The sequence below is a fragment of the Oncorhynchus mykiss genome, chromosome 22, assembly GCF_057628025.1.
Source record: "Oncorhynchus mykiss isolate SJ-2025 chromosome 22, ASM5762802v1, whole genome shotgun sequence".
In the NCBI taxonomy this organism is placed as follows: Eukaryota; Metazoa; Chordata; class Actinopteri; order Salmoniformes; family Salmonidae; genus Oncorhynchus; species Oncorhynchus mykiss.
Genome location: NC_143043.1, coordinates 50,270,506 through 50,284,805, shown reverse-complemented (window position 1 = coordinate 50,284,805; position 14,300 = coordinate 50,270,506). Strand labels below are relative to the sequence as shown.

At 43.1% G+C, this 14,300-nt stretch overlaps 1 protein-coding gene and 1 long non-coding RNA gene across 4 annotated transcripts in view; both read left to right on the top strand.

Moving 5' to 3' along the window:
- Nucleotides 1-314: 314 nt before the first annotated feature.
- On the top strand, nucleotides 315-2,090 carry LOC110502136 (uncharacterized). Its single transcript, XR_002470302.3, has 2 exons — nucleotides 315-972; nucleotides 1,842-2,090. It is a non-coding gene; the product is annotated as an uncharacterized LOC110502136 (long non-coding RNA).
- Nucleotides 2,091-4,641: 2,551 nt separating this feature from the next.
- The window catches only part of LOC110501919 (alkyldihydroxyacetonephosphate synthase, peroxisomal), a 45,566-nt gene continuing 35,907 nt past the window's right edge, over nucleotides 4,642-14,300 (top strand). The window contains exons 1-7 of one of the 3 annotated variants that reach the window (XM_036959398.2): nucleotides 4,642-5,031; nucleotides 9,174-9,263; nucleotides 10,731-10,821; nucleotides 10,930-11,050; nucleotides 11,248-11,325; nucleotides 11,746-11,817; nucleotides 12,036-12,115. In XM_036959398.2, the coding sequence (XP_036815293.2) occupies nucleotides 4,856-5,031; nucleotides 9,174-9,263; nucleotides 10,731-10,821; nucleotides 10,930-11,050; nucleotides 11,248-11,325; nucleotides 11,746-11,817; nucleotides 12,036-12,115 (708 nt within the window). In that variant the 5' untranslated portion in view covers nucleotides 4,642-4,855. The remainder of the gene's footprint in view (nucleotides 5,032-9,173; nucleotides 9,264-10,730; nucleotides 10,822-10,929; nucleotides 11,051-11,247; nucleotides 11,326-11,745; nucleotides 11,818-12,035; nucleotides 12,116-14,300) is intronic. The other 2 variants (XM_036959400.2, XM_036959399.2) reach the window with 2 other exon arrangements.

Below are 14,300 nucleotides of genomic sequence, written 5' to 3'. Positions count from 1 at the left end.
TTGGCAAATCGCGCTGTTAAGACTCTGATGCCCTCTGCAACCACGTACCTATGTGAGAGTGTATTCTCGGCCCACACTAGTATGAAAACTAAATACAGGCACAGACTGTGTGGAAAATGACTCTCTCCAAAACAACCCAACATTGCAGAGTTATGTGCATCCTTTCAAGCACACCCTTCTCATTAACCTGTGGTGAGATATTCACAATTTTCAATCAACAAATCAGGTTGATGATTAAATATAGAGCAAAATGATTGATTATGGGGCCTCCCGGGTGGCGCAGTGGTTAAGGGCGCTGTACTGCAGCGCCAACTGTGCCATCAGAGTCCCTGGGTTCGCGCGATGAGTGTGTGGCAGGATTACAATTACAGCAAAAAAAACTACATTGTGTGCTAGAGGGGGTACGCAGCTGGAAGTTGAATGTTTGAAGGGGACTTTAAAAAGTTTGGGAACCACTGCGTCTAGTCTAACATTCTGACACCTGAGAGGTTGGGACCACTTTTGGTTTGAAACATGTCTTCTTAATGAGGTGGTCATACGACGAGCTCCAACAATTTATCTGTAAAGAGCCTCACTACCTCTAGCTACCTTACCTACAACACCGTACACTTACTTCACTGTTCCACTATCTGAAATTATACGGGTTTTTTTTTCTTCTCAAGCGCGCCCACGAATACGCGTTCACGTTTGGCAGCTCCACGTCGACATTCTTCCAGCTACAGACTGAACTGCACAGGGCTGAAATAATAGAATAAGAGGTAAAAACGGCGTGAATGCACCAATACGAACACTGTATGGAGGCTCCAAAGAGGGACGTCAACCGCGAAATTAGGAAGTGGAAAAACTCTTGCTTGCTTTGATAGTTTGTCCTGCAACCGTTGTAGATAGGCCACTGGTTTTTGCATTTTATTATCGGTTTGCCCTCGTGCTTGATCGCAGCTGTTCCCCTTTAAGAGCTCCCGTTTTTACCAGGTACCGTATGATCAGTTGCATTTCTTTAGCTTCTCATTATAGTGTTCACATTTAGAATATGAAGCTATGCTATGGCATTTCACATCTGCTAATAGTATTCCAACATCTTTTAATTCACTGTTTGATTTTGGACTTTGTAACTTCATGACAATAAGCAACTCTCCAAACTGTATTGAATATACATGTATTTGTTACTGTAATCTGAAGTGGAATATGTTGAATATTTGCCTTGTTGTATAGGTAGACTATATTTTCATTGTGAAAATCAATCTGTGGCTTGTGGGAAAAACTCCCAACAAGTAGGTTAAACAGCGTAATGTACGTGGGCGTCTTACCCTTGGAGTGAACGATTCAACATTAAGAAATTCATGATTTCAAATTTGGAACCCTTTTAGGCACGTCATCAGTTCCACATATGGAGCGCTCTAATTGTTGCCTTTACTACCTTGAAGATAGTCAAGGTTGAACTGCGAAGTAAACACCTTATGAACGAAAATGTATCTTGCCTCTTACTGTGTGATATTGTATGATTTCATCATTTGTGTGGTGGGGGGGGTTGGTGTCAGAGTGTGAGAATCAATCCAAGTTTCCAACAGCAGTCTTTCCATTCACTCCTCTCTGTGTTTTAATAAGCCCAGAGAATTAGTTACAGTTCCACATAATACACTTTTTGTAAAGCACTCAGCTGTGGTTGATTTCAGTTTAATCTCAAATCATGCTGGAGTTTAACTTTTAGGTTTCAATATTGTGTTCAGAAAGTCATCCCAACCTCCATAATTACATCTTCCACACTACAGTGTTAATTCAAAGTGTTTATCAACCCAGCACATCAATAGGAAACTTACATTTCATTCTCTTATATGTTGCAGGTGGAGTAGTGAAAAGGGGTTGGCACTGTGGCTGTCCAAGTAAAGTTCTGTGATACACTTAGACTCTAATTGTTTGCAGTCAGTGCATTACAGAACTTTATTTTGGGAGTTAATGCTCTGGCCTGAGGGAAATAAATCTACCATCTGGAGAGCGGGAGCATTATACCACAACATGCCACTTGCAGACTTCAATAGGGAAACTCCTTGTCACTAAAAGTGTTCTAAGAATAAACTTTATTTTGACAATGACATGCCTCGTGAGTTTTCACCTACTTGTGAATGTATTAATTTGCTTATAATTAAAAGACTCACTTTGGTCTGTTGGTATCGGAGTGAAATGTCTGAAATTATGATTGAAAAATGGAGTAGCAGAAAGACCTAGTAGATGGTTGCATCACTTTCTATAGGGTGACCCAGCGAGCCATATGGAAACTCCAGACTCCAGTCATCCCCTCATGTTCACTTTGTCATGTGACTCATGGAGGTGAGAAAGTTAAACAAGAGCAGTTTAAACGTTCAAACCTATTTTTCAGTGACCTGGATCCTAATGTACGCGTCTTACCACATATTAATGAACCTAATCAAAACCCATAAACATTGATATCAAAGATTTTTTTTTAAAGGATTATTTTCTGTTGTGTATTGACATTGTATCCTGTGAATGGAAGTTATGCCTAATTATCTGTTGTATCATTCATTGCTGGAGTGTTGCAAATATAAATCTAATCAACTATTTCAGAGATGTATATGACAGCCAATAGGAAGTTAGGATGAAACGTTGCTATTCTGCAGTGTAGGCTGTCTGTCCAAGCAAGTATAAGTATGAATCAACGGTTCTTTCAAAGCAAACGTTTCACACACAAAAATAAAAGGCAGATAATTACATAAAAACTAAAAATGCCATAACATCACTGGTTCTATAAAGGGCACAACTTGTTAGTCTAATTTAGAGATTCTCTGGAACTTTTGTATACTTGTTAGCGCTCACCAGCCAAACGTGATCCCCGAAAATTGCGTACTGAGTCACATGTGTGGATATGTGCTCCACGTCATTGCTCTGCTGTGTGTGCGCGCGTCTTGCTAGCGGTCACTCAAATGGCGAGGGGCTGAAGCTCATTGGCTAGAACTCGAATTGCTAAGGGGCATTGGGGAAAAGGCACAGCATAGCTTCCAGAAAAAAAGTCGCTTTCAAACTAGGGATTATATGGATAATTGAGGTAAAACAGTACATATGCTCATAGATTACACATGTATGAACTACACATTGATACGTCCGGGTCAAAGCGGGAAGATTTAAAAAAAATACTACGGGTTGCGGTCCAAACACTTAAGACAGACCCTATCCCCTCAACCATAAAATTAAGTGGACACTTCTGAAGACGTGTCATGACGTCTGACGAGTATTCACTTGCAGGGTAAGGGAGGAAGGAATAATTTTTAAATTGACCACTCTTTCATCCCTTGATGATTGGGTTTGCAGCCACCGGTAGCTACAGTCAATTATGGTTGCAGGTCTACTTATATTAAATATATAAATTATTAATATACACCTACTGTATGATAGCTAGCAAATTAATTAGCTAACTACCGTTGGCCTGCCTAGCTGGAACTTCTGAAGGAAAGGCTGAGGGGCTTACTGTTGCACATTTCCCTTGCTTGGCTAATCATTTGGGCCACCCGCCAAGATGGTAACAGGGATTGCCCCAAGGGCATAAGGCCAAGGTAAGTGAACGAGGGTGTGTCTTTTAAATGTTTGGACCATAGCCCTAGTAGTCACCAAAGTTCCAGACCATATTTTTAAAGATACATGCACACATTTAAGCAATATTACATATTTTTCCTGCTATTAAATTAGATTACTTTCTTATAATAAAATCAACATTTTTCTCTGTGTTTTGAAAAACTTTTGAATTTCAGTTCTCCCAAAGCCCAGTTCATTCATCATGGTTAATATTTAGAGAGCTTCTGTGCTAAGCTTAAGTAAGTAATCATTAGGCTACCTGTGCACGGATCAAATCTGTCTGAGAAAAAGGCAGTCACTGGCACAGCGAAAGAAGAGTTGCGTTGATGCATGTTGAGAATGCCATTCTTATAAACTCTGGAATTTCTTTCACTTGCCACTTCTCCTGAAAGGATGACCTCCGAACTATGGGCATCAAGTTTCCATTAACTAAAGACCTACTCTCAAACTCGTATGAATGTAACTGACAGTCCAAATCAACATACTTGTAAGCTTGTCCTATGCTACAAAACTTGTTATGAATAAGGGACAACTCATTCATTTATATTCTTCCAAGAATCAATATAATTTTTGGAATGACAATTGAACAGCAGTAAATCACACATTGTGCTTTGTAAAAATATTTTTATAATATAAGCTTTTCCAGTGACTGTAGCTCTCATCAAGTAGATTCAGCTGCGGGACTATTTTTTATTTTTTTTCTTGAGCTGATGGTCTGGGGACCGGAACATAATTACAAATAATTTGACTGCGAATTCACTGCAAGAATCCCAAACAGATATAATATTTGACTAAAACATAATCATTTAAAAGCTTGCTTACATTTGTATATGATCACCTGTCTCTCTATTATGCGTGGAATACTTGGGAACAGATTTCTCAAATTAAAATCACTTGGAGCTGATCTCCAGGTGTTTTTACAGTATTTTATGTACAACAATAAAATATACAAATATATATATATATATATATATATATATATATATATATATATAATTTATTTTTTTGCTGAGAAAATGTGTTGGGCCAAATAAAACCACCAGCGCAAATTCGGCCCGCGGGCCACCGGTTGGGGAAACGTGCTCTATGGACTACCAGCAATTCAATTAAAGTAACAGCAAAGATAGGCGATAATGTAACCAATTTTGCAACATTGTAATATGTATTGAAAACACAAATGAAATGCAAAGCATGATGGGATTTGATTACAATTTAGCTCATATCCTATTATCGTTGTGACAGCTGCCTTTCCGTGCACAAACACGGAAGCAGTATGGCGTCAAACAACAATAGCTCCGACAGGCAACGAATTGCACAGCAAAGATTAAGCAGAATTGCAGCGCATTTACATAAACATGAGGACGGTAACTCGGGAATTATCGCAAAAGAATGCAAAATTGATGCGACTGGTTCAACGGAAGAGAATAAAGGGACGGTGCCGAGAAAGAGGTAGGAATTGGCGATGGTAATAGGGTAGAAGTGGCTGAATATGAGGGCTATCCTGGCATGCTATCTTGTCAATTAAAAACACATCATTGGTGTCTTACAAACTGAGATCTCCCTTGACATATTATTTAGACATCTCTGCTTTAATTTAGCTAAGAAAATGAGCCAGCAGAATGTGCGGTAGTGGTCCTTAAACAAAGTGTTCATTCATTGAAGTGGGTGCAGCGGGACTGTATTCTGTATTCTATGCTAATCTTTTTCATTGTAGTTAGCTAGGCTACTTATTTAAAATGTGTTTCAGTAATGTTTTGATCTCTCACCCTGTTGAAATGAAAGTTCAGGTCAGACCTACACTAGGATTGTACCAAATTTGTCATAGCTTGCCTGCGTTATATGACCCACACTAGCCGACTAAACTCCTAGATTTACGATGGAGTTGAGCGGCGACTAGTGTGGGCGGACTGGAGCTCCTACACCACATAAAATGCTTTTCTTTTTTTGTATAAAACAAAACTACTGATTTCAGAACCCAAAGAATAGACTGGAATTACACACAAGTGTTCTGTTTAATTGCGGGCTATTCTTTTAGGTGCTGGAATTAGTAGGTTATGATACAATTCGTTTTTATCTGACCTCGGAACTCCAGTCTGACACCACTAGTCGTCGCTCAACTCCATCGTAAATCTAGGAGTTGAGTTTAATCGGCAAGACCCACACGAGCCGCTCGTGACAGTGGGCAGCTGAAGTTTATGTAAAACCACAAGATCAGCTTGCCAACATTTGTGACTATTTAAAGCTAGCCTATTCCATTATGCATGTATATTGTTAGCTATAGCTTGATTAAAACTACGGGTGACGTTTTGAATGCTGACAATATTCTGAACAACGACTAGGGAAATGTCAACTCTGTTTGAGTGACATGAACAGAACAAGCTAGCTAGCTACTATACATTATTGAATAGAAGGGATCATTATAATGGTAATATTTTTTTTATATTCTTCATTATATTATCATATCAAATTTTTATCTGGAGGTTAATGTTTTTCCAGATTCAGAAATGGGATAAAGTTGAGCAGTTAACTTTAAACTTGGATCTGATTTGGCTAAGACCTGTGGTGGTCTGACAATCAGTTCGTAATGAGGCGAGTTGAATGTTAAAGCTTTCACAATCGTGCTGTAGTGACATAACCCTGATTTTATTTTTAAGTGCCTTTCTCAAGGGCAATTGTCACCTTATCAGCTCGGGTATTCGAACCAGCGACCTTTCATGTACAGGCCCAACGCTGCAACCGCTAGACTACCTACCACCCTGTGACTGCTAGTGTCAGATATGCCTTAGACCACACTACCATATTTGCGTTTCGTAGAGTATTGCATGAACCACTCACCCATGTAACCCTGAACAATCCATTATCCTGCATTCAACTGTGACGTGGCCTGTGTGAGGAAGTGTTATCATCGTTCTACCACAGGAATGTTAATGATTTATTTATGTATTATGTTTGGCTCTTCAATGTGCAGTTGGGAAATGTTTTGTGGAGCGATGGGTAACGATGCTTCGTGGGTGACTGTTGTTGATGTGTGCAGAGGGTCCCTGGTTCGAGCCCGGGTATGGGCGAAGGTCTTCATTGTGCAGTTGGGAAATGTTTGATATTAATATAGAATGTTTTTGTTTTTTTGAGAAGCAGAAGTGCTGAGGCTTATTTTAGATGAACCCTATAGGTGAGCTCCTGAGTGGAGCAGCGGTCTAAGGCACTGCAATCTCAGTGCTAGAGGCGTCACTACAGACCCTGGTTCGATTTCTAGGCTGTATCACAACCGGCCTTGATTGGGAGTCCCATAGGGCGGTGCGCTATTGGCCCAGCGTTGTTAGGGTCTGGCCCGGGGTAGGCCGTCATTGTAAATTTAACTGACTTGCCTAGTTAAATAAAGGTTAAATAAATAGCCTGTTGGTCAGTTAGGCTATGGGCAATTCCATGTTAACAGAGTGATGCTGAGACTCAGATTTTTCACTTTAAAATGTGTCAAACAAAAAACAATTATTGCAAAGTTAAACAAACCATACAACTGTATGCACAAGGATTACATTAAAATTAAAATGTAAGTTCTAGATAGAAAGCAAGTCCCTGTGTGGCTCAGTTGGTAGAGCATGGCACTTGCAAAGCCAGGGTTGTGGCTTTGATTCCCACGAGGGACCAAGGACAGACAAATATGAAAATGTATCCAGTGTGAGCCCACCCAGCCCCATTTCCAAATGTAAAAAAGACTGTTGAGTACAACTTGTATTGTTATCTGTATGTGTAAATGTTACCTTCATGAATTTACCCTCATTGCTCACATTGCGCTTATCACTGGAGAGTAGGAATGTTCCCTGCTACAAAGCTGGGCTAACTGGTCCTGGTCTTGCTGGAATGTCAGTCTGGATTTGACCTACTTCATAAACAACCTATACATTTGCACCCATCGTTTTCAAATGGCATTTTAACCTTCTTTTAACCTTCTTAATTTTTTATATATATATATTTTTAGTTACAATTCAGAGTTTGTAAAATCAACAGTCTAACTTCTTGACTATTGACTCATTCTGTTGTAATAACTTGATGGCAGCCACAAAACAAGGCTACCTTTTGAACAAGGCGCTGATCTAGCAGCTAATTACTAGCCTAATGGTCTGGTCATCGTCATGCAGTGTAATATTCGTTACCGTAGCTGCAAAAGATTCCCCCAGCTCTTTGAGGCCAGACGGCCGTTGCTTCCATTTAATTATACAATAAATTAATTCATCTCTGGGCAGTTGTATTCTTCTGCTTGTTGAGGTTGTGACAGGACATCACAGAGTTGTGTCATGGTCCGTTGAGATGACAGGCTGTGATAGACTGGCATTGAGAGTATGTCGCTCTCGCTCTCATTTCCCAGGCTCCTCATAAATTACACTGGCTGCCTGTTTGGCAGGCATTCCTCATGGGTTTTTCTCAACCATGTGTACCAACTTAAGGTATGGATCCCTCCTAGGGGTAGTGGCCTGTTTCCTCTGGCCGGCTGCCGTAGTGGCCTGTTTCCTCTGGCCGGCTGTTGTAGTGGCCTGTTTCCTCTGGCGAGGAATATCTGAAAAGCATTCCCTTGGGATGAGCGTAGTGATTTAACACAGACAAAGAAACACATTTACTAAACTGTCAGTTTTATTATTCAGTAGATATATGGAGATACTAAAATTCTGCCTGATACTTTCAGTTCAGTGTTCAAACTTGTTTCTTGAATCCTCTAACCTGATTTAGCATAATGCTAAGCCGACAAATGGTATTTATTTGGAACACTTTTAGGAGGATATACCCAACCTTCGTTGGCCACACCTTTTCTCCTAATGATCATCTATAGTTATTCATCATGCTGCTCCCCCTTGGAATGAGATCTAAGCCACTCTCTGTCTAATGACTGCTGTTCATGCTATTTGAAGGTAACAGGTTTTCTTCCCCATTTGTTACTGTGCCTACAGGCTTTTGTAGTTGGCTCTGTGTAGTCCACAGGGGAACGACCACCTCTGAGACCAGGCCTAGGTGTGACTGGAGCTTCCCATACTGCCAATACACTAAGGAAGAGCCACGACGTGGAAAGCCCATTTTTGAATAACGGGAGAGCCACGACGTGGAAAGCCCATTTTTTGAATAACGGGAGAGCCACGACGTGGAAAGCCCATTTTTTGAATAACGGGAGAGCCACAACGTGGAAAGCCCATTTTTGAATAACGGGAGAGCCACGACGTGGAAAGCCCATTTTTGAATAACGGGAGAGCCACAACGTGGAAAGCCCATTTTTGAATAATGGGAGAGCCACGACGTGGAAAGCCCATTTTTGAATAACGGGAGAGCCACGACGTGGAAAGCCCATTTTTGAATAACAGATGGCAAAACAAGGGAACTACAACACATTCCCCATTTGCAAATAGACCACTAATCCAAATACTAGCCTACTGTGCAACAGGATGTCAAGTATGAGGGTGCAAGTCCATGGTCTTTTAAAAGTGCTTCCTTGTATTGTCTTGGTCCCTTGACATTTGACCTGTGTCGTCTCTGACAGCGTTATTACAGTATTAGCTTCTACTACTAACATTAACTAAATTGACCAACTGTTTCTTGTTCTCTCCCAGGCAGGAGATTATGAAGTGGAATGGTTGGGGGTACAGTGACTCCAAATTCCTCTTTAACAAGAAGGGTCAAGCAGAGTTTACAGGCAAAAGGTACAGAATACTGTCTCAACATTTTCAACTGTTGTTTTACTCTCACGGAAGAAAATCTGAATTGTCTCAGACGATCTGTAGGCTAAATAATCTATTCACATGAGTTGATAGAATTCTCAATCTTTGTTGTTCACTCCTTTGCACAGGCTACCACCTAAAACTGGTTCCCGACATTTCTTGATTTTTTATGTATTTAAATAGTTGATTGTTGGCGTACTCGTTTGACATTTTACTGCATTGTTAGGAGTCGGTAACATAAGCGTTTCACTGCACCCGCTAAATAAATCCTGCTGAACTGTGTGTGCCAACTGTGGGATTCCACAAACTCGGTCCTGGTGCCCCCTCATGGATGCATTTTTGTGTGTTTTTGCCCTAGCATAACACAGCTGACTTAAATAACCAACTCATCATCAAGCTTTGATGATTTGAATCAGCTGTCTAGTGCTAGGCCAATAAACAAAAGGGCCGGGATCGAGTTTCGGGAAAACCCTGTTGTACGTGATCAATAGACTTTGATTTGAAAACCTCCCACTCCTCTCCAGCCTCATTCAGAGTGGGGTACTAGTGCCACCTAGTGGCTGGTATCGGTACTCTGCTTATCTTGTTTTGATTTAGTCTCCAGACATCAGGTCAACGAGTGGGATTATCAGCTGTTTGAAACTGCCCTTTTATTACCTTTCATGGAATGTTTCTTCTTACCATTGACTAGGGGTTGGTGCTTTTGTTTTGTTTCTGCTAACAGTTGTCATGGGAACAATTGTTGGAAATATGTTGAGTGCTGATGTAGGAAGTGATTAGTTTGAATCTCTGTGTTTTTTTTTTTTTTTTTTTAAAGAAGCCTAACCTATCGTCTCTCCACTCTCTCTGATAACGAGGGTATGACTTGAATCCACACTGGCTGCAGTATGGATCTGTTTTCTTTGGCACAACATCTTCTGTTCTGAACCTTTTTATCTTTGGTCTGTATGATAGAGGCAGAGATGGTGGCGTATGGGTTTCGCAACAGAAAGCCTGTGTGATTTTTACAGGATGCTGAGTAGCAAATGGTTCCTCTGTTAGTCTTTACTAGAAGTTGTATCATCGACATTTCCTGTTCTGTGCTTTCTCATGCGTGGTTTGAGAGATGGAAGAAATGAAAGTGAATGAGAATTCTCCTCTTTTCATTAAGGAGTGTGTTTTTTAATGGTCTGCTGGACAAAGACGGACTACAGTTCCCTGGTGTGTTGGCCTCTACTGTGCCAGCGGTTCAATTATACAGTGTCTGGCCTGGGCTGGCGCCACAGGGACAGCGTGGTCACTAGGCTCACCTAATAACCGCTAAGCTCAAACAACCACACACTGACTCCATACCCATAACAGACCATCTGTATTTCAGCAGTTCCCAGCGTAACACCTAGGTCAGAGGGGATGTGTTTATGATTTGGGTAAAGCTTTCTTTTAAGCCTGTGTGGTTTTGGTTCATTGCAGGTATAGGCTAAGTGGGATGACCCTGCCCAGATTGCAGGACTGGTTTGAAAATACCTTTGGTGCCAGTGTGAAGCATAAAAGCCCTGCGACAGTAAGTGTCGTCGGTTTTCAACCCCCATGTCTCCTGTTGGTGTGAATTCCAATGACGGCAGCCAGCGACCAGTTAATGGCTCCTCCTCCTCCCATGTCTTTGTCCCAGCCAGTCCTGAATGCCAGCGTTGTGCCGCCGCCCAGACTGAACGAGGCATTCGTAGAGAACCTGAAGGCCACAGGCATCCCATTCTCCAATGAGGCGGAGGACAGGGTGTTCCGTGCCCACGGTGAGGCATGCTGGGAATGCTCCGGTCCTGCAGGGGACTGGGTCTCATACAGACAGTGTGTGTGATGCCATCTTTATTCTTACACATGCGGTACATAGGCACACAGCAGTATTATGAACATCGCACTAATTATACTGATCATACAATCATAATTGCTTTTGTCGTAGTATTTTTTTTAATTCACCTTGTGTTAACAGGTCATTGCTTACATGAAATCTTTGCTCTCAGAGAAGGGAAGAAATTTGAGCGTGTTCCAGACATGGTGGTGTGGCCAAGTGAGTTTTACATCAACTCATGTTTCCTCCACCCCCCCCCCCCTCCCTCCCACAATGCATTGCTTCTCTTCATCCTGGCTCAGGTTTTTATTTTAAGGGTTAATCTCTGCCGAGGCGTAGGGATATTGATATGTATGAGAGGTGGCTTAATAAGAAGTGTCAGGTGGATTGGACACCCAGTACACCAGGCCCAGCACAGTATAGTCATGAATCATGGCAGATTGGTTCGCTGCAGTTATGGCTGGTACCTTTTTATCATGCAAATTTGTGTTGACTGATGGCTGGAATTTGATTTAGCAGACTCTGTGCCGTTGCTACTCTTGTTATCGATGTAACACTAACATATAGCTGTGTGTTTAGAAAATGACACGGGATAAAATGTCCATCCAAGATATTGTTCTGTATCCTTTGCCTCCGCAGACTGCCACAACGATGTGGTGAAAATTGTGGAGCTGGCGTGCAAGCACAATGTTTGTCTGATACCGTACGGCGGTGAGTCTTTCACTGTTGCAAACCCAATATTATAATGTTTTTATTTATGTTTTTACAAACTTTACAATATATTTTTGATTAGAATTATATGTTTTTTTTCCTTGTGGCCTGACCAGGGAAAGTGCTGGTTATAGCCTGCTGCTAGGACCCAGAGCTTTCCCCTGGTGATGTGGTCAGGGAGAGGTCCTAACCCCTCTAGTCTCCTGTCCCCCATCCAGGAGGTACCAGTGTGACCAGTGCTCTAGAGTGCCCCCCGGAGGAGACCCGCTGCATCGTCTCTCTGGATACTTCCCAGATGGTGGGGAATGAACCTACTTGGACACAGTACACATTAGATCCACTCTGAGAGTCACACGTCATAGATCTGTAAACAATGCTTTTATACCATGCAAGTATCTGCTCCACAAAGCACTTTGTCTCAACATAACATTACTGTTTCTATAGTACCAAATATACACTGTGTACCCTTTTTTTCCCTCAGAACAGACTCAATTTGTCAGGGCATGGACTCTACAATGTGTCAAGTGTTCCACAGGGATGCTGGCCCATTTTTGACTCCAATGATTCCCATAGTTGTGTCACGTTGGCTGGAAGTCCTTTGGGTGGTGGATCATTCTTGAAACACACAGGGAAACTGTTGAGCGTGGAAAAACCCAGCAGCGTTGCAGTTCTTGACACAAACCTGCTGCGCCTGGCAACTACTACCATACTCTGTTCAAAGACACTTCAATGTTTGGTCTTGTCCATTCCCCCTCTGAATGGAACACATTCTCAATGGATGTCTATTGTCTGAAGGCTTATAAATCCTCCTTAACCTGTCTCCTCCCCTTCATCTACACTGATTGAAGTGGATTGAACAAGTAACGTCATTAAGGGATCATAGCTTTCAACCTGGTCAGTCTGTCATGGTAAGAGCAGGTGTTCATAAGGTTTTTTGTATTTAGAGTAAAACCTTGTGTCTGTATGTTAATGATGCATCTTAGTTTTACAGACCGTATAATGTCCTGCACAAGATCAGCTGGCTGTATACTCTCTGTATGGACAATAGAAAGCCAAGTGTTACAGGCCATTTATTTTGCGACATTAGAGCTTTTTTTTCTGACGTCTGACGCTCTTACAACAGGATAGATAGGGGTGGGTCAGCACGGAGGACGCTCTCACAACAGGATAGATAGGGGTGGGTCAGCACGGAGGACGCTCTCACAACAGGATAGATAGGGGTGGGTCAGCACGGAGGACGCTCTCACGACAGGATAGATAGGGGTGGGTCAGCACGGAGGACGCTCTCACGACAGGATAGATAGGGGTGGGTCAGCACGGAGGACGCTCTCACAACAGGATAGATAGGGGTGGGTCAGCACGGAGGACGCTCTCACAACAGGATAGATAGGGGTGGGTCAGCACGGAGGACGCTCTCACGACAGGATAGATAGGGGTGGGTCAGCACGGAGGACGCTCTCACGACAGGATAGATAGGGGTGGGTCAGCACGGAGGACGCTCTCACAACAGGATAGATAGGGGTGGGTCAGCACGGAGGACGCTCTCACGACAGGATAGATAGGGGTGGGTCAGCACGGAGGACGCTCTCACGACAGGATAGATAGGGGTGGGTCAGCACGGAGGACGCTCTCACAACAGGATAGATAGGGGTGGGTCAGCACGGAGGACGCTCTCACGACAGGATAGATAGGGGTGGGTCAGCACGGAGGACGCTCTCACAACAGGATAGATAGGGGTCGGTCAGCACGGAGGACGCTCTCACAACAGGATAGATAGGGGTGGGTCAGCACGGAGGACGCTCTCACAACAGGATAGATAGGGGTCGGTCAGCACGGAGGACGCTCTCACAACAGGATAGATAGGGGTGGGTCAGCACGGAGGACGCTCTCACAACAGGATAGATAGGGGTGGGTCAGCACGGAGGACTCTCTCACAACAGGATAGATAGGGGTCGGTCAGCACGGAGGACGCTCTCACAACAGGATAGATAGGGGTGGGTCAGCACGGAGGACGCTCTCACAACAGGATAGATAGGGGTGGGTCAGCACGGAGGACGCTCTCACAACAGGATAGATAGGGGTGGGTCAGCACGGAGGACGCTCTCACAACAGGATAGATAGGGGTGGGTCAGCACGGAGGACGCTCTCACAACAGGATAGATAGGGGTCGGTCAGCACGGAGGACGCTCTCACAACAGGATAGATAGGGGTGGGTCAGCACGGAGGACGCTCTCACAACAGGATAGATAGGGGTGGGTCAGCACGGAGGACGCTCTCACAACAGGATAGATAGGGGTGGGTCAGCACGGAGGACGCTCTCACAACAGGATAGATAGGGGTGGGTCAGCACGGAGGACGCTCTCACAACAGGATAGATAGGGGTGGGTCAGCACGGAGGACGCTCTCACAACAGGATAGATAGGGGTGGGTCAGCACGGAGGACGCTCTCACAACAGGATAGATAGGGGTGGGTCAGCACGGAG